We start from the raw sequence: 20,385 nt of genomic DNA, 5'->3' as shown, positions 1-20,385 counted from the left end.
TGTGTGTGCAGTGCGTGTGCGCGGGGTGCGTGTCATGTGTGTGTGAGAGAGTATAGTGTGTGAGAGAGTATAGTGTGTGAGAGAGTATAGTGTGTGCGCGCGGAGTGTGTGGGTGTGAGATTGTCTGTCTGCGCCTGCGCGTGCGTAGGTAGTGTGTGTATGTAGAGTGCGTGGTGTGTGTATGTAGAGTGCGTGGTGTGTGTAGTGTGCGCAGGGGTAGTGTGCGCAGATGTAGTGTGCGCGAGGCGTGTGGAGTGCGGAGTGCGCAGTGCGTGTGCGGAGTGCAAGTGTGCATTGCGTGCGCAGTGGGTGCGTGCGTAGTGTGTGTAGTGTGAGTGAGAGTGTGAGAGTGCGAGTATAGTGTATGTAGATAGTGTGTGTGTGTGTGTATGTAGTGCACGCGGGCGTGGTGTGTGGAGGGTGTGTGTATGTAGTGCACGCGGGCGTGGTGTGTGGAGGGTGTGTGTATGTAGTGCACGCGGGCGTTGCGTGCGCGAGGAGCGTGCGTTGTGCGCGCGTGTAGGGCGTTGCGTGCGCGAGGAGCGTGCGTTGTGCGCGCGTGTAGGGCGTTGCGTGCGCGAGGAGCGTGCGTTGTGCGCGCGTGTAGGGCGTTGCGTGCGCGAGGAGCGTGCGTTGTGCGCGCGTGTAGGGCGTTGCGTGCGCGAGGAGCGTGCGTTGTGCGCGCGTGTAGGGCGTTGCGTGCGCGAGGAGCGTGCGTTGTGCGCGAGGAGCGTGCGTTGTGCGCGAGGAGCGTGCGTTGTGCGCGCGTGTAGGGCGTTGCGTGCGCGTGCGTGGCGCGTGCGTGGCGCGTGCGTGGCGCGTGAGTGTAGCGTGCGTGGCGCGTGAGTGTAGCGTGCGTGGCGCGTGAGTGTAGCGTGCGTGGCGCGTGAGTGTAGCGTGCGTGGCGCGTGAGTGTAGCGTGTGTTGCTCGTGTGTCGCGTGTGTAGTGTGGTGCGTGTGTGTGTAGCATGCGTGTGAGTGTGTAGCGTGCGTGTGTTTGTAGTGGCCTGTGCGTAGTATGCTTGTGCGTAGCTTGTGGGTAGCATGCTTGTGCGTGTAGCGTGCGTGTGCAGCGTGCGTGTGTTTGTAGCGTGCTTGTGCGTAGCATGCTTGTGAGTAGCGTGCATGTGCATGTAGCATGTGTGTGCGCATGTGTAGCGTGCGTGTGTTTGTAGCGTGCTTGTGTTTGTAGCGTGTGTGTGAGTGCATGTATCGTGTGTGTGCGCGCGTTTAGTGTGTGTGCGCGTGTAGTGTGTATGTAGTGTGCGTGGTGCATGCGCGTATGTAGTGTGCATGCGCGTGTGTAGTGTGCGTAGTGCGCGTGTGCGTGTGTTTTTTTACAATGGATTAAGAGTTTGATCTGGTACAGTTGCACATTGATAGTTCAAAACTATTTATCTGTACTTACAATTTCTAAGTGTAGTGCGCGCAGAGTGTGTGCATAGTGTGTGCGGCGTGCATGCAGCGCGCGTGCATGTGTAGTGCGTGCGCGAGGAGCGTGCGTAGCGAGCGCGAGGAGCGCGTGTAGCGTGTGCGCGTGCGCAGCGCACGTAGTGTGCGTAGCGCGCGTGAGTGTAGCGTGCATGTGTGCGTAGCGCGCGCGCGAGTGTAGCGCGCGTAGCGTGCGTGTGTAGCGTATGTGCAGCGTGCGTGTTTGTAGCGTGCTTGTGCGTAGCATGCTTGTGCGTAGCTTGCTTGTGCGTGTAGCGTGCGTAGCGTGTGTTTGTAGTGTGTGTGTAGCGTGCTTGTGCGTAGCATGCTTGTGCGTAGCGTGCATGTGCATGTAGCGTGTGTGTGCGCGTGTGTGTAGCGTGCGTGTGCGTGTACGTGTAGCGTGCGTGTGGTGTGTGCGCGTGTAGTGCGTATGTAGTGTGCGTGGTGTGTGCGCGTATGTAGTGTGCATGCGCGTGTGTAGTGTGCGTAGCGCGCGTGTGCGTGTGTTTTTTTACAATGGCTTAAGAGTTTGGTCTGGTACAGTTGCACATTGATAGTTCAAAACTATTTATCTGTACTTACAAATTGTAATAAACAGTCCTTCTTGTTAGGTACAGAAACTTGGTCAGCGCTCTTTATCAACCTGACAGGACAGTGCAGTGAATTAAATAGCTGGTCCTCACCTCTGGAGTGCAGGTTCAGATAAAACCCGACATTTGCAACAGGGTATAAAAAGTGCGTTTCTTCAGTGGTTGCACTGACACAAAGACTATGGATTGTTTCACCTTGAAATGCCTTTTCAAAATTCAACAAGAGCAGAGGAAATAATATCTTTTTGTCAGCAGAGCAATGCAACTTTCTGCTCAGAGCTTGAATTTGACCATAGAGACAAAGGAAAATAGAAGACTACTTCCTTTACCAGATCAGTGAAAGTTATCAGAATATGAGGTTAAGATCCCCTGCTAACTGTCAGAAATCATCTTGTGGATTTTAGCATGCAAGCCCCTTGTATGGGATGAAAATGTCCTCAAAAATACACAATATGTTCATTAACCTCTGCAATCCCATTTTTTTGTTTTAAAAGCCACTTAACATGACATTATCTGAACAAAACATTTCCATTCGGATTGTCGATTGCTGCTTCACTCCAGCTGGTGCTTTGCAATTTTCAAACAGTATTTGAAAAGCAGGCTTGTTGTCGCTCAATGTACCAAAAATTGAATAGAATTTACAGAATAATTAAACTGAATTTATATCGCTTCACAAAACATGAGGTCAAGAAAGTTAATATATATTATTGTGAGCTAAAATAGCTTGCGACTCTTCTTTGTTCTGCATTTTTACACCACACTGCCAATTTGTTAGTCCACTTCTCAAATTAAAGCTCACTTTGCAATTGCAATTAACCTGTTCAAAAGAGGTTATTACACATCTCTGCAGCGGGGGGTTCTTGAACCTGGGACTTTCGGTAGAGTCGCTCCCATTGTGTGCAAGAGATCTTTCAAAGGAAGAAAATAACAAGACTATTTGACATCAATTCTACGATGGATGACAGACAGGGTGAAGAACAAAGACCCCACGTCGATGAGCAGCTCCAATACTCCACCTGGCTACCATAATCTGACATCATGTCCGTGAACCACATAAGGACAGATATGAAGGCAGATTTATAACCTTTCCTGTTCCTCTGATGCTCCCTGACCCACTGTACCTTTCCTGCTCCACATTTTAATTGAGGAAAACATTTTTGGTTTAAAGGAGTCCTATGCGCAAATATCGGGTGTGGATCTTTCAGACCAAGTACTGTGCAACCAAACACAATAAAACCCAAAATTTGCCAAAGTCCCCAATTTTGTAACAACATATTGAAGGATTCTTTTGGACCCAAAATGCCAAAGACCTTGGGAGTTTGAACAAGGCAGCTGCATAACACCCATCTTCATCTTCAAAAACTATACTCCTTTGCCAGCCAATATCACTGTGATCATAAAGTCCATCAGACTGTCAGTGGCTCTAAGAGAATTCAGTTTCCTTACTTTGGGGTATGTATCAATACAACACTAGTTAAAAGCCTTCTGAACAACAGCTTGAGCACAAAGTATTTTGGGAAACCAATGTTATTTATTAACTTTCCATTGGATGAATCACTTGCACACTCCAGATTCTGAACTGGAAACATGATGCTGAAGAATAACCTCGAGTCTTAGAGACATAGAGATGTCTAGCACGGAAACAGACCCTTCGGTCCATCTCGTCCCAACCCAATCTAGTCCCACCTGCCAGCACCCAGCCCATGTCCCTCCAAACCCTTCCTATTCATATACCCATCGAAATGCCTCTTAAATGCTGTAATTGTACCGGCCTCCACCACTTCCTCTGGCAGCTCATTCCATACACATACCACCCTGTGTGTGAAAACATTTCCCCCATAGGTCTCTTTTATATCTTTCCCCTCTCACCCTAAACCTGTGCCCTCTAGTTCTAGACTCCCTCACCCCAGGGAAATGACCTTCTCTATTTATCCTATCCGTGCCCCTCATGATTTTATAAACCTCTAATTGCACAAACAATCAATTTCAGATGTTTGCTACTCGGTGACTTACTGGTATAGGCTGTTGGACCAAGTTGTCTGTTTCTATGCTGCAAGTCCTACTTAATTAACTAAACCAGCTGAAATAGCAAGAAACTAAGTTAATAATTAAACTTCAGGAAAGTCCGAGCAAGGATGACCTCACCAGCTTCTACTGTCTCATTCTGAAGCACAGCAGTCTGTCCAAGAATTTTCCATCGACAGAACAAACAACTCCTGTATTGTAATATGTCGCTGTATGAAAGAACTTCAAGAAAGCAAGAAACATATCTTACCTTGTCATATTCCCCATTCCTTATTGTTTTCTCAGGTTTGCTTTGCTTTAATGGGCTTTTGACTTCTAACACCTGTTATAACAGAGGCGTAAAGACTTCAGCTACAAATCTCCTCAGGGCTCCTCACTTCTGGCTGTGCTCAAAGGCAGTTAAAAAAAATGGCTATTGTTTATCAGAAAGTACTGGCCTTAAGGTTTCTTCTCTTGTCACCACTCACTTCCACAATTTCCCCATTCCCAACCATACATGCTCTCTTTTTGTCAATATATTTTATCATCAGCGCCATGGACTTTTCCATATCTCCAACTATACTGTCAACATGACCCTTTTATCTCCCTTTGATCAAACATAGGGAGAATCTGCAACCTTTAACATGGATGTTATCATGACATTCCTAACAGATAATTCAAAAACAATAATCAGAGGAACAACTTGGTATTTTTTAAAAATGGATGGGTCAAAACCACAAGGTTATCAAAGTTGAAAGTTCAAGACGACAGATTGTTATACGGGTTTGAGAATAATTTCTAAAGCAAAGACAACTTGGTGTTTTCTGTAATTAGCTTTGAAGCAAGGTAACAGTTGTAAAAGAAAGATTCTTCCCTCAAGTCCCATTTTTAATATCAATAGATGTAACAAAATAATTACACTTCATGAATGCTTGCCCTGAATTTCACAAGCTGTGCAGTTTGATCTTATATTCTTCCTGATTTGTATCCAATGTACTAAACAGAATATTTCATTTCCAAATGAAGCACAGAATATTGGCCTACTTCCAGAAGATAGCTTTTGAGCACTCAAAAGGAAACACAATTTTAGATAAAAACCAGTCGCCTAAACATTCACAGCAACACAGTACTAAGGAGGCCGTTCCTTTTACAAAAAAAAGACATGCCCAACTGAATTGCGTTAATATGGAATATAATTACATCGATACAAACAGCGAGTCATCTCACTGCAATTTAAAATCAAATGTGAAATGTGAAAGAATGTGGGACACTTGATGACCTAAATGAGATATTGCTCACTCCTGTACACCAGATGGTGTTCTGCTCGCCATCTGACCAAAGGAAAAATGGAGACCAGAAATGTTTTTGTAAGGAAGAAAAATAACTACAGCACAAATTGGTAACAATCTGAGAACAGACTGAAGTGGCCGAGCAAGCCAGTGAGGTACAACAATTGCTGGAAAGTCTCAAAAATAAAACCAGATGAATCACCTGGCACCAGAAAAGACAATGACAATTAGTCCATATGACCATACAAAGTGGTCCTTACACAGATCTTGTGCTAGAGCCAAAATTGGGAGAGCTGCCTCACAGATTAGCCATCTACATAGTCATACGCTCAGAATTGCACATTAGAGACAGACAATGTCCAACGTATCTGGAGATTGTGACAGTGATGTCCTGTTCCACCAGCAGGACAGACCCAGCAGAGGTGGCGGCACAGTGGGATACAGTCGGGAGGGAATTACCCTGGAGTCTTCAACAATGGCTCTGGATACCATGAAGTCTCATGTTTGCATCACTGGCTGGGCCAGCATTTGTTGTCCACTCATCATCAAATGTCCATCATTATAGATGTCTCCCATCCTGGAAATGCTCTCGGTCAATCAGAAGATACAGAAGCTTCAACACACCACGCGCCAACGGTTCAAGAACAGCTTCTTCCCTGCTATTAGACTGCTGAATGGACCTTCCTAACTTCAAATAATGTTGACCATTACGCACTTCCTGTGCGGCCATAACCTTGTATGCCTCGCTCTAAGCACCATGTGATCAGTTTGTCCTAGTCTGCTATGATCTGTCTGTACTGCTCACAAAACAAAAGCTTTCACTGTCCTTAGGTACATGTGACTACAATAAATCAAATCAAATCAAATCACCCCGGTTGCCCTTAAGAAAGTGAGCTGCCTTCTTGAGCTGCTGCAGTCAGTTTGGAGTAAGGACACTGCTCGAGAGAGAGTTTCAAGCTTTTGACCCAGTGACTATGAAAGAATGGCGATGTATTTGCCAGTCAGATGGTGGTATTCCCATGTGCCCATTTCGCTCATCCTTCTAAGCAGTAATAATTGTGGGTTCGGAAGGTGTGAAAGACTGCATTGGTGAATTTCTGCAGTGTATCTGCAGTGCAGGGGACTGACTGTGTGGAGTTTGCACATTCTCCCGGTGTCTGCGTGGGTTTCCTCCGGGTGCTCCGGTTTCCTCCCACTGTCCAAAAATGTGCAGGTTAGGTGAATTGGCCATGCTAAATTGCCCGTAGTGTTAGGTGAAGGGGTAAATGTAGGGGAATGGGGTCTGGGTGGGTTACGCTTCGGAGGGTCGGTGTGGACTTGTTGGGCCGAAGGGCCTGTTTCCACACTAAGTAATTTTAAAAAAAGATTGTACACACAACTAATTCTGAACTTGGAAGGTGGAGTGACTGAATGCTTGTGGTTGGGGTGCCAATCAAGCTCGCTGTTTGACCTGAATTTAGCTTCTGGAGTGCTGTTGGAGCTGCACTCATTTCGAGAAGAGGAGGGATTCCATCACACACCTGACTTGTTCATTGGAGATGGTGGGCAGGTTTTGGGGAGACAGAAGGAGAGTTAATTGCTGCATGGTTCTTAATCTCAAAGTCTGCTCCTAAATAAAGCCACGATTTATTCAGGAAGTCCAGTTCAGTTTCTGGTCAATGGTGACTCCCAGGCTGGTGATAATGGGACATTCCATGAAGTAACGCTACACTTAAGGGGATGGCTGGGCTCCCTCTTGTGGGAGATGGTCATTGCCTGGCACTTGTGTGGCATGAATGTTAACATATCACATGGCAGCCTAACCCTGGATATTGTGCAGGTCTTGCTACATTTGGACATGGCCTGCTTCAGTATCTGAGGAACAGCAAATGGTGCTGAACATGGAAAACAGGATCAGAACATTCAGCCCTTTGAGCCTTTTCCACTAGTCACAATGATCATGGCTGATCACCTAATTCAATACCCTGTTCCTTCTTCTCCCCCCATATCCTTTGATTCCTTGAGCCCCAAGTGCTATAGCCAACTCCTCCTTGACTGCTTTCTGTGGTAACAAACGCCATACGTTTACTCCTCTCTCGGTGAAAACATTTCTCCTCAGCTTAGTCCTATATAGTTTATCATATAGCCCTAGGCTATGAACCATAGCCTCGGCTCGCCGGTAACCGAGAATGTGTCTGGTCCTTTTCGACTTTTAAATGGTTTCTCAGAGACTCCCCCCTTCATTCTTCTCTCAGTGTTACTGAACAAAGAGGCCTTGGTTTGCAGGTTCATAGCTCCTTGAAAGGGGAGTCGCAGGTAGATAGGATAGTGAAGGTGGTGTTTAGTATGCTTTCCTTTACTGGTCAGAGTTTTGAGTACAGGAGTTGGGAGGTCATGTTACGGCTGTACAGGACATTGGTTAGGCCACTGTTGGAATATTGCGTGCAGTTCTGGTCTCTTTCCTATCGGAAAGATGTTGTGAAACTTGAAAGGGTTCAGAAAAGATTTACAAGGATGTTGCCAGGGTTGGAGGATTTGAGCTATGGGGAGAGGCTGAATATGCTGGGGCTGTTTTCCCTGGAGCGTCAGAGGCTGAGGGGCGACCTTATAGAAGTTTACAAAATTATGAGGGGCAAGGATAGGATAAATAGACAAAGTCTTTTCCCTGCGGTCGGGGAGTCCAGAACGAGAGGGCAGAGGTTTAGGGTGAGAGGGGAAAGATATAAAAGAGACCTATGGGGGAAATGTTTTCACGCAGAGGGTGGTACATGTATGGAATGAGCTGCCAGAGGATGTGGTGGAGGCTGGTACAATTGCAACATTTAAGAGGCATCTGGATGAGTATATAAATAGGAAGGGTTTGGAGGGATATGGGCTGGGTGCTAGCAGATGGGACAAGATTGGGTTGGGATATCTGGTCGGCATGGATGGGTTGTACCGGAGGGTCTGTTTCCATGCTGTACATTTCTATGACTCTAAGACATCCCTATTCAGATACTGAAACGGACTTGCTAGGAAGCCACAATCCTCCTGCTCTGTCTGCAATGCTTACTTTCAGTGACTGTGTCGGAGGACACCTTGGTCTTATTGGATTACATTCCCCTCTTGATTTATAGCCAGATAATAATGTGCCTTCCTGATCTTACTCCCAAAGTGGATAGCCTCACATTATACTGCAGCTGCTATGGATCTGCACACTGAGTTTGCAGAAACCACACAAACAATTCTGTATTCTCCTCACTCTCCTGCCAAGCTTTGTCATCTGTAAACATTACATTGATTTCCTCAATCTAAATCTTGACTATATATTATGAGTAGCTGCTGTCCTGGCATTGATCCCTGTGATACCCATCTAGTCACTTGCATGCCATTCTGAAAAATGCCCATCTAATCCTTTTCTTTGTTTCCGGTCTTTTAACCAATTTGCTATTCATTTCAATAGACACTGCCCCTAATCCCATGTTCTTGAATTTTACACATTGATCTCTTTGTTAGTACTTTGTGGAAAGCCTTCTGAAAGTCCAAATAATCACATCAACTGCCATCAAGTTACATCCTTGAAGAATTCCAGTCAATTTGTCAAGCATGAGGTCCCTTTTGAAAATTCATGCTGTCTCTGTCTGATTTGCCTCTCTTTTCCAAGTGCACAGCTATGAAATCTTGCATAATGAACATTTTCCCCATAACCAGCGTCAGGCTGACTGGTCTGAAAATTCCTCTTTGCCCCCATTTTAAATAGAGGAGTTTCTTCTAAACTGTAGGAACTGTTCCAAGTCGATAGAATCTTGGAAGATGACCAATGCATCCACTATGTCTAGGGCGACTTCCTGCAGTACTGTAGGATGTAGATCATCAGACCCCAGGGATTTACCTGCCTTCAATCACATCAATTTCCCCAACACCAGTTTCCTTCTAATACGGATTTTCTTCGGTTGCTCCCTCTCACTAAACAATGCTTCCCAATATTGCTGGCACGTTATTTGTGAGCACAGGACCAAAGAATGTATATAGTTGGTCAGCTATTTCTTTGTTTCCCTATCATAAATTTGGATCTAATGGAATCGACAATTTTCCATGTTTCCCAGGCTTTGGCCACCTTTCCCATTTTCCTTTTGTGCCTGAATGATTGTTGCAGTTCACGCTTCATCCCCTTTGAATGTTTACCATTTCATTTTCACCACCATCCCTTGAAGCAATATTCCCTAGTCTATTGTAGCCTCATTCCTTCATAATTTTGTCTATTTAGACTCAGAATCAGAGACTCAGAAGCAATGACATCATTCTCGATCTTGATGAGGAAGTCTATTATGGTCACTCATCCCCAAATGGTCTTGTAGAACTGGACTGCCACTTACTCCTTTCTCATTCACAATACTCAGTTTAGGATGGCATGTACTCTTGTTGGTTCCTCAACATATTGGCCCAGATATATACATTCCAGGAACTCCACCTCATTGGTAATATCACTAAATTTGATTGGCCCAACTGTATAGGCAAAATAAAGTCACTCATAACTTGTTTTATGGTGTTGCTTTATTACATGCATTGCTCCATCTGTGAGCCTCCCTACTTCTGACCTTATAGTAGAAGGAAGATCATTAATCCTACCCCAGGAACTCGTGCACAGATGTCCTGGAGCTGAGATGTCTGATCTTCCAAGACCACAGGCAACTTTCACTCTGCCAAGAGTGATTTCAATTAATGGAGAGTTTTTCCCTGATTACCATTGACTCCGGTAGTTTTGTTAGGACTCCTTAATACGACACTTGGCTAAAAGTCAAAAACATTCACTCAGCCACCCTCTGGAATTCAGCTCTTTCATTCATTTTGATCTAAAGCTGTGATGAGGTCAGGAGCTGAGTGGCCCTGGCAGAACCCAAACCGAGTGTCAAATTATTGCTAAGCTGCTCGATAACACTGTTAATGACATTTTCCATCACTTTACTGATGACTACTGATGGACATAACTGGGTAATTTTCCACATTGTTGGGCAGGTGCCAATGTTGTAGCTGTATTGGAACAGGTACATCATGGGCACAAGTTCTGCAGCACAGGCCTTCAGCATTATTGTGAAAATGTTACTAAGGCTACAGTAGCCAGGATCGTCAGCCATTTCTGTACATCACTTGAGATGAATTAACTTGGCAGAAGACTGACATCTGTGGTGCTGGGAGTATCCAGAGGAGGCGAAGACGGATCATCCACTCCACATTCTGGTTGGATTGTTAGAAAAGTTTTAGCATTGTATTTTGCACTGATTAACTGGGCCCCAATAATAATGGAGAATGGAGGTATTTGTGGAGATGCCTCCTCCAGTGATTTACTTAATCGCCCACCACCTTCATAACCGAATGTGGCAGGACTACAGAACTTGGATCTGATGTGTTGGTTGAGGAATGTCTTAACTTGATCACTTGCGCTGTTTAGTACACAAGTAGTCTAATTTCCTTGGCTTTCTTCGCAAGGAACACTTGGGAATGTCGGACATTTGGATTTAAAGCTGCATTTTTGCAGGGATACGAACTCAAAAGTGCTTCTCTGTCCTTTAAAAGGAGGTGGGCACCCTCTGGAAATTAAATAATGTGGCCTGAATGATTCAGAATACTGAATGTAGTGTCCAGTTAGTTCAGGTCTCCCTGTTATAGGAAGGTTATTATTAAGCTATTTATCAGAATGTTGCCAGGACGAAAGGGTTTGAGTTATAAGGAGAGGTTGGATAGGCTGGGACTTTTGTCACTGGAGAGTAGCAGGTTGAGGGGTGACCTTAGACAAGTTTATGAAATATTGAGGGACATAGATAAAGTGAATGGTAGGTGTCTTTTCTCAAGGGCAGGGGATTTCAAGACTGGGGGTATTTGTTTTTTCAAAAGGCGAGAAGAGAAAGATTTATAAGAGAAATGTTGGGCTTCTTTTTTAAACACAGAATGGTTCATATGTGGAATGAACTTTCAGAGGAAGTGGTAGATGTGGGTGCAGTTACAGTGTTTGAAAGACATTTGGATAAGTCCATGAGTAAAACATGTTTGGAGGGATATGGGCCAAACCCAGGCAGATGGAACTAATTTAGTTTGGGAGAACGGTTGTCATGGACTGGTTAGATGGAGGGTCTATTTCCACACTGTATGACTCAATTTCGAGAGTTTGTTAGGTCTGAGTAATTCCTTGTTGTTAAAATGGTACAGTCACCAGTTGAAAGCAGACACCCTGTTATATTTTCTTGGCACCATGACGGGACAGTTTTGATCAAAGAATTCCTAGTCTGGAAACAAGTGCTTCGGCCCCACGAGCCCACACTGACTCTCTGAAGAGTAACCCACCCAGGCCCATTTCCCTACTCTATATTTATCCCTGAGTAATGCCGGTAACCTACACATCCCTGAACACTACAGGTAATTTATCATGGCCAATCCATCCTAACCTGCACATCTTTGGACTGTGGGAGGAAACCCACGCAGACATGGGGAGAATGTGCAAACTCCACACATACAGTCGCCCGAGACAGGGATCGAGGCCGGGTCCCTGGTGCTGTGAGGCAGCAGTGCTAACCACTGAGCCACTGTGCCACCCTTTTCAGACTTCTTTAATAGGCATGCAATCATTTAAAATTTTGTGGAGTGGGAACAGTGAATCTAAGTCATGCTTGGCCTTAAAGCAGAATTCAAAATTGGAAGCCAGGCCTCTTGTCTTTTATGTACATTGGTTTGGAAATGGCGCAAAATGGACTGAATGTCACTGTATCAGCAACTTTTATCTGTAAAAATGTTAACTCAAACATAATTCATCAACGTGGGGTTTCATACAAGATGCAGCTGCTTCCAAAGTGGAAATGGAGCAATTGCGAAGTCTATTTGGACAGCTTTTCTGGTGAGGCATTCAAATCAGGCCAGAGACCAGTTGGGAGGTCTTTGTGTCAAGTAAAAGATTAGATTTCCTACAGTGTGGAAACAGGCCCTTCGGCCCAACAAGTCCACACCAACCCTCCAAAGAGTAACTGACCCAGACCCATTTCCCTCTGACTGATGCACCTAAACACTGTGGGCAATTTAACGTGGCCAATTCACCTGACCTGCACATCTTTAGATTGTGGGAGGAAACCGGAGCACCCAGAGGAAACCCATGCAACATGGGGAGAATGTACAAACTCCACACAGACAGTCGCCCAAGGCTGGAATCGAACCGGGTCCCTGGCATTGTGAGGCATCAATGCTAACCACTGTGCCACCCCTCACATTTCACAGAATCCCGAAAGTGTGGATTTAGGCCATTCAGCCCATCAAGTTCAAACTGATCCTCTGAAGAGCCCAGCATTTCTCATGGCTAAACCATCTAGCCTGCACAGCACTGGGTACTGTGGGCATTTTAGCATGGTCAATCCACCTATGCTACACACTTTTTTAAAAAATATTATGAAAGAATTATGAAAGGATTGTGAAAGAACTATGAAAGGATTTTTCAGGGGAACAAAATGTTAAAAAAATTAGAAGAGTGTTTAGTGTTTTGTTTTGAAATTTCTATCCGAGGGGCGCTAGAAACATGAAAGTTGCCATTTTTAAGTGACGCTTCTTGTGCAAATCACAATGATGGATTCTTAAGTCTGGGGGGGGGGGGGAGGCGTTTACAATTTCACTTCTGGGAAGCTAGAAAGATCAGAAAAGTAGTAAAAAAATATATGTTAGTGGAAAAAACCCTCACTCTGGTTCAGGTGTTAGATTATAGTGTATTTCTTCAAGAAAATATTGGAAGAAATTCTAAAAAAAATTCCAAAGCAATATTTAGTAACAATTCACTACAGGATAACGTACATGGCACAAAACGTGCAAATGAAAATATCCTGAGAAAAGATATTTTAGTTTTAACACAGATGCTAGAGAATACAAAAATCTCCAAATTGTAAGGAGTGGACAGCAGCATTCAACTATCGGATTATTTTACAAAGAAAACAGAAATCTCTCAGAAACTATTAGAAATACTATTAACAATAGGAGTAGGCCATTTATCCTGGACTATGCTTAGCCATTCGGCCGGAGGCTGGAGCCCCTGGTTCAGAACCCCCATGACATTGGGGACATCCTTCCTGCATTGACCCTGTCTACTCCTGTTAGAGTTCTATAGGTTTCTTCGAGATCCTCCTCATTCTTCCAAATTCCAGTGAATACAATCTGAACTAATCCAGTCTCTATTGTCGTTTTATACAATGTTGCCATTTTGCCTCATTATTGGTTCCGTCTAAATTTATTTTGAAAATACAAAAGAAATGCAATTTATTATTAAGGAATGACTGAGAGTGATGCCTGAGACAAGATGGAACTATGGACCAGGTAAGGGCTTTCAGTTAGTAAAAGACATAATTGGGTGAGCATTTGACTTGGTATGTATTTTCATTAGAAAATATGAGTAAAGCAAAGCATTAGTTTTGTTGGACTTTATGGAGTGTGATTAGAAATTAAACTCTGGCAAGTAGAACATTTGCCTGAACAATGGCTAACCAGATTTAAACTCCCGCTACTTAACAATGGGTGATTATGGGAAAAGAAAAAGTGCACAAATCCCAATGTTTGATACCTTCCAGCTTGATGGCAACCATCCTGGTCTGGTGATTGCTAGTTAAGCTGGTTGTGTGTTGGATATCTTCACGCATTCATCCTTCGCTCTGAGGGACTGAATACAAGAGCTCTTCCAGTGATATGTGCATGGAGAAAGAAAGTGTAAAAGACTTAGCTGGTGACAAAAGCATCCCATGTGACAAAGGGGGAATGTTTAAGCAGATTGACAGCAGCATAACTGTTATGGAAAATGGAAGACACAAAAGCGAGATGCTGGATCATTTAGAAGTACAAAGGAGACACTGACAGGTGTCTGAATGAATCTTTTCAACAATGTGAATCCAATTTGGATTTACCAAAACATTTGATTAAATGAATACTTACCACACGTATTATTTGGATCTCACACCATGACCAACTGTACTAAAGAGACTGGTTCTGTTCATAGATTGGGAGTTAGTTCACTCAGTTGGCTGGACAGCTGGTTTGCATTCCATAGTGATGTCAACAGTGGGTTCAACTCCCACACCTACAGAGGTTACCATGAAAGACTTTCCTTTTTAAATTCTCCCCTCGCCAGAGGGTTAAACCACCACCAGTCGTCTCTCGAATGTAACAGCAGCCCAACTGTCCTCTGGGACGATGGTGACTTTACCTTCTCTTCATATTCATGGGATCAAACCAATAAATTATGCAATCAGCTAGACTTGTAGTGTGAGAATGGGAATACAACTCAGACAAAATCTCACAGGCCCGGATTTTGAACAAACCAAGGTTTGAATTTAAATTTTCTTGAAACCGTTTGTGCACTGATGTCTACACTTTATTGCACGGCTTTTTCTCGTACCTGGTTATTGCTGTTGTTGGCTTTCAAGATTGGTGGTGCTTCATTTCTGGGTGGTGTCGATGTGCTACTGTTTTCACTGTCACTTCCATCACTCAAACTCATTCTGTCACACAAAGATACAAACATTATACGCAAGAAACAGGGATAAAACGGAGATACAGGGAAGTTTATTTGTTTCAATACACTCTTATGTGGATATGGTTATGCTTAACAATGTACACCGTAAATAGAGTATTAGATAGAGTCATAGAGATGTACAGCACTGAAACAGACCCTTCGGTCCAACTTGTCCACGCCTAATCTCGACCCATTTGCCAGCACTTGGCCCATATCCCTCTAAACTCTTGCCATTCATATACCCATCCAGATCCCTTTTAAACGTTGTAATTGTACCAGCCTCCACCACTTCCTCTGGCAGCTCATTCCAAACACGCCCAACCCAGTGTGTGAAAAAGTTGCCCTAAATGTTTTATTGGTAAATAGTAACCATCTTCATTGTTACAATATTATTTTGCTCTTCCCAGACCTACACTTAATCATGTCAGTAAGTCAATTTTAACATCTTTTTGTTAACTACATCACTTCAGATCAACCTTAGGGATGGTTCTCCAGGAGAATACATTGGGAAATTATTGAAGTGAAACTCTTTTTTTCCAAGTATTTCTCGTTTTTCAATTACACTGCTTTGGGATGAAAGAGGATCACGTGAGGAGAATCTTTCATTCATTCAGTGATAGCCACCCAAGTTTCTCAATCACGACCACCTATATTTCAATTAAATAACTGCATCATTCCTCATTTCAATCTGAATTTACTTAATTCATTTTGCAATGTATTAAAATCATCCTGAATGAGCTGCCAGAGGAAGTGGGGAAAGGCTGGTATGATGACAATATTTAAAAGGCATCTGGATGGGTATAGGAAGAGGAAGAGTTTAGAGGAATATCAGCCAAATGCTGGTAAATGGAACTACATTAATTTAGGATATCTGGTCGGCATGTACAAATTGGACTGAAGGGTCTGTTTCTATGCTGTAGATCTCTATGACTCTAAGCGAGAGAATTATAAAGAGAACAACTTTCTCAGTGAAACAAAGGCAAAATACTGCAGATGCTGGCAATCTGTAAAAATAGAAGATTCTACAGAGTTGGTCAGACAATATTTTATAGAAACAGACTGAGCTAAAGCTTCAAGCAGTGATGACCTTTCACCCTTCACTTCTGATCAGATCAGATTGTGACAACCCAAAATGTTCACGCCCAGTCATCCAGCATGGAAACAGAGCCTTCGGTCCAACTCGTCCATGCCAACCAGGCTTCCTAAACTGAACTATTCCCATTTTAGATTAGATTAGATTACTTACAGTGGGAAACAGGCCCTTCGGCCCAACAAGTCGACACCGACCCGCCGAAGCGCAACCCACCCAGACTCATTCCCCTACAATTACCCCTTCACCTAACACTATGGGCAATTTTAGCATGGCCAATTCACCTAACCTGCACGTTTTTGGACTGTGGGAGGAAACCGGAGCACCCGGAGGAAACCCACGCTAACACGGGGAGAACGTGCAAACTCCACACAGTCAGTCGCCCGAGGTGGGAATTGAATCCGGGTTGCTGGCGCTGTGAGACAGCAATGCTAACCACTGTACCACCATTCCAGTGTTTGACCCAAATCCCTCTAAGCCTTTCCTATCCATGCACTGTCCAATTGTCTTTTAAATGTTCTAACTGTATCACCCCTACCACTTCCTCTGGCAACTCATTCTATATACACGAGAGAGAGGGGCCCTAAAGGTGCCTTGTAAATCATTCTGTTCTCACCTTAAACCTATACCGTTTAGTTTTGGACTCCCCTGAGGAAAATAACTTTGCCTATTCATGCCCTTCCTGGATTTCATAAACCTCTGTAAAAGTCACCCCTCAGCCTCCGACACTGGAAAAAGCCCCAGCCTATCCAGCCTCTCGTTATAACTCAAACCCTTCAGTCTTAGTAATAACCTTGCAAATCATCTTTGTACCCTTTCCACTTTAATAACATGCTCTCTACAGCGGAGTGACTCAAATTATATGCAGTCAGGTCACTGGACTCTTACTAGACCATAGGGCTGCTCTCTCATTAGACAGAGAAAACTGGTAATGATCTAACTTGTACTCCAAATGTGGTCATACCAATGTCCTGCGCAGCTGGTAAAATGACAGCCCAACTCCTGTACACAGTGCTCTGACTGATGAAGGCAAGTGTGCCAAACATCTGCTGGCATCAACCTTTCTACCTGTGATGCCGCTTTCAAGCAATTATATACCTGAACCTTAGGTGTGTCTGTTTAACACTACTCCTCCGGGCCTGACCATTAACTGTATAAGTCCTGCCCTGGTTTGTCTTATCAAAATGCAATACCTCACTTTTATCTAAATTAAAGCTCCATTTGCCATTCCACAGTCGACTGGCCCAGTTGATCAAGGTCCTATTGTACTCCTCAATAGCCTTCTTCAATTGATCCCAGCTATTTAGTGAATCCCTTGAGGAATATAGGGCTGGTTACACTGATTACACTGTTGAGTGAAAACAGGAAGGCAAAAAGAAGACACGAGATAGCTTTGGTAGCTAAGGTCAAGGAGAATTCATAAAGATTCTTCAGGTATTTTAAGGACAATATAAAGGCAGGGAATTTCTAACTGGATTGCATTGATTTGATTTCATGAAAGACAGACAACAAATAGTGTTCACATACATGTAATTTAGTAATGTAATTAAAATAAAGCTAGATAAGTAACAGTTATCCAAGTGCAACATCACGAATCAATCATTTAGGTTTTAACATAAATCCAGTCGTATCCGAATATTCAACATGGATGCTGCCATAAGGGATAGCACAGCCACAGTAGGCTTAGTTGAGTAAATGAACGGGAGGATTAGTAACTTGTAACCATTCAGGTGGAAAGTACTTGGATTCAATGTTTGGACCAAGAATCTTGTCATCAATTTTGATGTGCTGGAATCTTATTAAACTCACAAAAGTAAACCCCTGCTCTCCTTTGAGATTTCTCTTTTTCCTATTAATGCCTACTTTAATTTCTTGTGGTTTGAAGCATCCTCAATAGCATTTCCTCAGAAGAAGGATATGGAATCAACAGAGCTTACTGTACAATACTGTAGTTCTTTCTTAGAACAGCCTTTGACAAGCTCACAAATAAACCTGTTCTATAATTAATTTTCTGAGTAATTATTGTGTATAACAGAATCTACACTTAATATTTACAAGTAAACAGAATTATAAACAGACATTTTCAGCAGCATTGTATCAACCCATGCATTACAAAGTTTTTTCATTTCACCTCTCAAACGACAATGAAGAAAATAATAGTATAGCAGTCAGACTCCACATTGGAGGGTATATCAAAGGTCGAGCAGAACATAACGCTTATACTCATTTGCATTATGTCCTAAAATCTAGCTTTGATAATTTAACTTGGCTAAAACAAATTCTGTAAAATCAACCATGCTTCATTTCAAAGTAAATGCCATACCATTTCATCACGGGTATTAAAGAAAGTGCTGGAGAATTCTTGAGCATGTAATACAGCAAACCAATTATGTATTGGTAACAAAAGAAAACATGACAAAAACAACTGGGGAGCACTGCTGATGAACAGCAGCAACATAGCAAGCAGCGCCACTTATAACAAATATGCAACTTCGTACACAAACATCCATTAAGCATCTGGTACGTCATTACTTTAAAATCAAGTCATGACTATGGATATTCCTTTTGAACATTTAAACTGAATAAAGATAATAATATAAATTAGCATCATTAATGAAAATAAACAATCTCTAAGTTTCAGAGTTAGTTTTGGATCATTATCCTGAGTTTAATATTTGTGATAATTCATCCACTCTCATAGGTAACAGCACAAAAAGCAATCAAGCCTTTCAGCACAAAGAATCAACACAGCTAATGAAAGGTGACAGAAAATTAGATATGTATTCAAACCTTAATTTTAATTAGCTGGTTGTAATACTAACCGAAGCCCTCTGCTTCCACAATGAGTATTTAATGATCTCTCTACATCAGATATGCTTCCGTTCTCATCTTCATCTGATTCATTGTCTTCAGAATGGAGGTCCTCCATTATAGATCGCAGTGGACCTGGTCAGAAATGAAGAGAAGGACTATCACAACCAATCCAAGTTTGATGCGGGTGGTGCCTAGAAAATTATTCCACAAGCTGTTTTACCATTTGAAGATATTACAGTACAATCAGATCCCGTCCGTCCTCTCACACTTCCATCCTCCACAACAGTCAATGTTTCAAAACTAAAAGCAGTCACCTGTCCAGGGTCCTTGCACAAGTGACTCCAGATCTACAGCGAATGTGGTTTACTCTCAATTGAATTAGTCTAGCAAGTTATTCAACTGCACCAAACTGAAAAAATGGTGAAATAAAGAAAGTCTCAAAAGGAATGAAAACAGGATGGACCACCCAGCAACAACCTGGGCACTGCAAACGACAATGGAAAATTCCTCCACTGCTGTTGAGGTAAAACCTGGAAACTCACTAACACCACTGCGGGTCTATTTGCACCAAGTGGACTGCAGCTGCTCAAGGAGGCAGATAGCATTCACTTCCCCGAGGGCAATGAGGGGCTGCAGTTTGGAAAGGCAAATCTGGGCAGGACTTATACACTTGGTGGTAAGATCCTGAGGAGTGTTGCTGAACAGCGAGATCTTTGAGTGCAGATTCATAGCTCCTTGCAAGTAGAGTCACAGGTAGATAGGATAGTGATGAAGGTGTTTGGTATGCTTTCCTTTATTGGTCAGAGTATTGAGCACAGAGTTGGAAGGTCATGTTGCGGCAGTACAGGACATCAGTTAGGCCACTTTTGGAATACTGTGTGCAATTCTGGTCTCCCTGCTGCAGGAAGGATGTTGTAAAACTTAAAAGGATTCAGGAAAGATTTACAAGGATGTTACTAGGGTTGGAAGATTTGAGCTATGGGGAAAGGCTGAATAGGTTGGGGCTATATTCACTGGAGCATCAGAGGCTGAGGGGTGACCTTATACAGGTTTATAAAATCATGAGGGGGATAGATAGAGTGAATAGCCAAGGTCTTTTCCCAGGATAGTGGAGTCGAAAACTAGAGGGCACAGGTTTAAGGTGAGGGAGGAAAGATTGACAAGTGACCCAAGGGGCAACTTTTTCACACAGAGGGCGGTGAGTGTATGGAATGAGCTGCCAGTGAAGTGGTGGAGGCTGGTACAATTATAACATTTAAAAGGCAACTGGATGGGTGGAAGAATAGGTAGGATTTAGTGGGACATGGGCCAAATGCTGGCAAATGGGGCTAGTTTTATATTGGCCCGGACGAGCATGGGAAAAGGGTCTGTTTCCGTGTTGTACACCTCTATGACTCTAATTACAGACTAGCAATAATAGTTGGGTCTAGTCAGCAAAGCCCACATCCTCTGACTGAATAATAACAAAAAAGTGGCACATTATCAATGCTGCAGTTTGTCAACCTGCTGAAGAAAAGGAATTGACCAACTTTACCTGATGAGCTACATGTAGGCTATTCCAGGTGAGGTTGGTAGATTTCCTTCCCTGAATGACTTAGTGAGCCAGATAAGTTTTTCTGATAATTGCTTTCATGGTTATCTTAGATTCTTAATTCCAGTTTATTTTACTAATTCTAC

The 20,385-nt window shown here is 43.3% G+C and overlaps 1 protein-coding gene across 3 annotated transcripts in view; it reads right to left on the bottom strand.

The window, feature by feature from the left end:
* The window catches only part of mllt3 (MLLT3 super elongation complex subunit), a 233,313-nt gene that overhangs the window by 100,383 nt on the left and 112,545 nt on the right, over nucleotides 1-20,385 (bottom strand). For 2 of the 3 annotated variants that reach the window (XM_043719014.2, XM_087994580.1), the window contains 3 exons: nucleotides 18,717-18,840; nucleotides 14,688-14,790; nucleotides 4,300-4,371 (listed from right to left, as the gene is read on the bottom strand). In XM_043719014.2, the coding sequence (XP_043574949.1) occupies nucleotides 4,300-4,371; nucleotides 14,688-14,790; nucleotides 18,717-18,840 (299 nt within the window). The remainder of the gene's footprint in view (nucleotides 1-4,299; nucleotides 4,372-14,687; nucleotides 14,791-18,716; nucleotides 18,841-20,385) is intronic. The other variant, XM_043719024.2, reaches the window with a different exon arrangement.

This window comes from Chiloscyllium plagiosum, unplaced genomic scaffold (genome assembly GCF_037043375.1).
Source record: "Chiloscyllium plagiosum isolate Xiang-an unplaced genomic scaffold, Cpla_swu_hap1 HiC_scaffold_2, whole genome shotgun sequence".
NCBI lineage: Eukaryota > Metazoa > Chordata > Chondrichthyes > Orectolobiformes > Hemiscylliidae > Chiloscyllium > Chiloscyllium plagiosum.
This window is presented reverse-complemented; position numbering and strand designations above follow the sequence as displayed.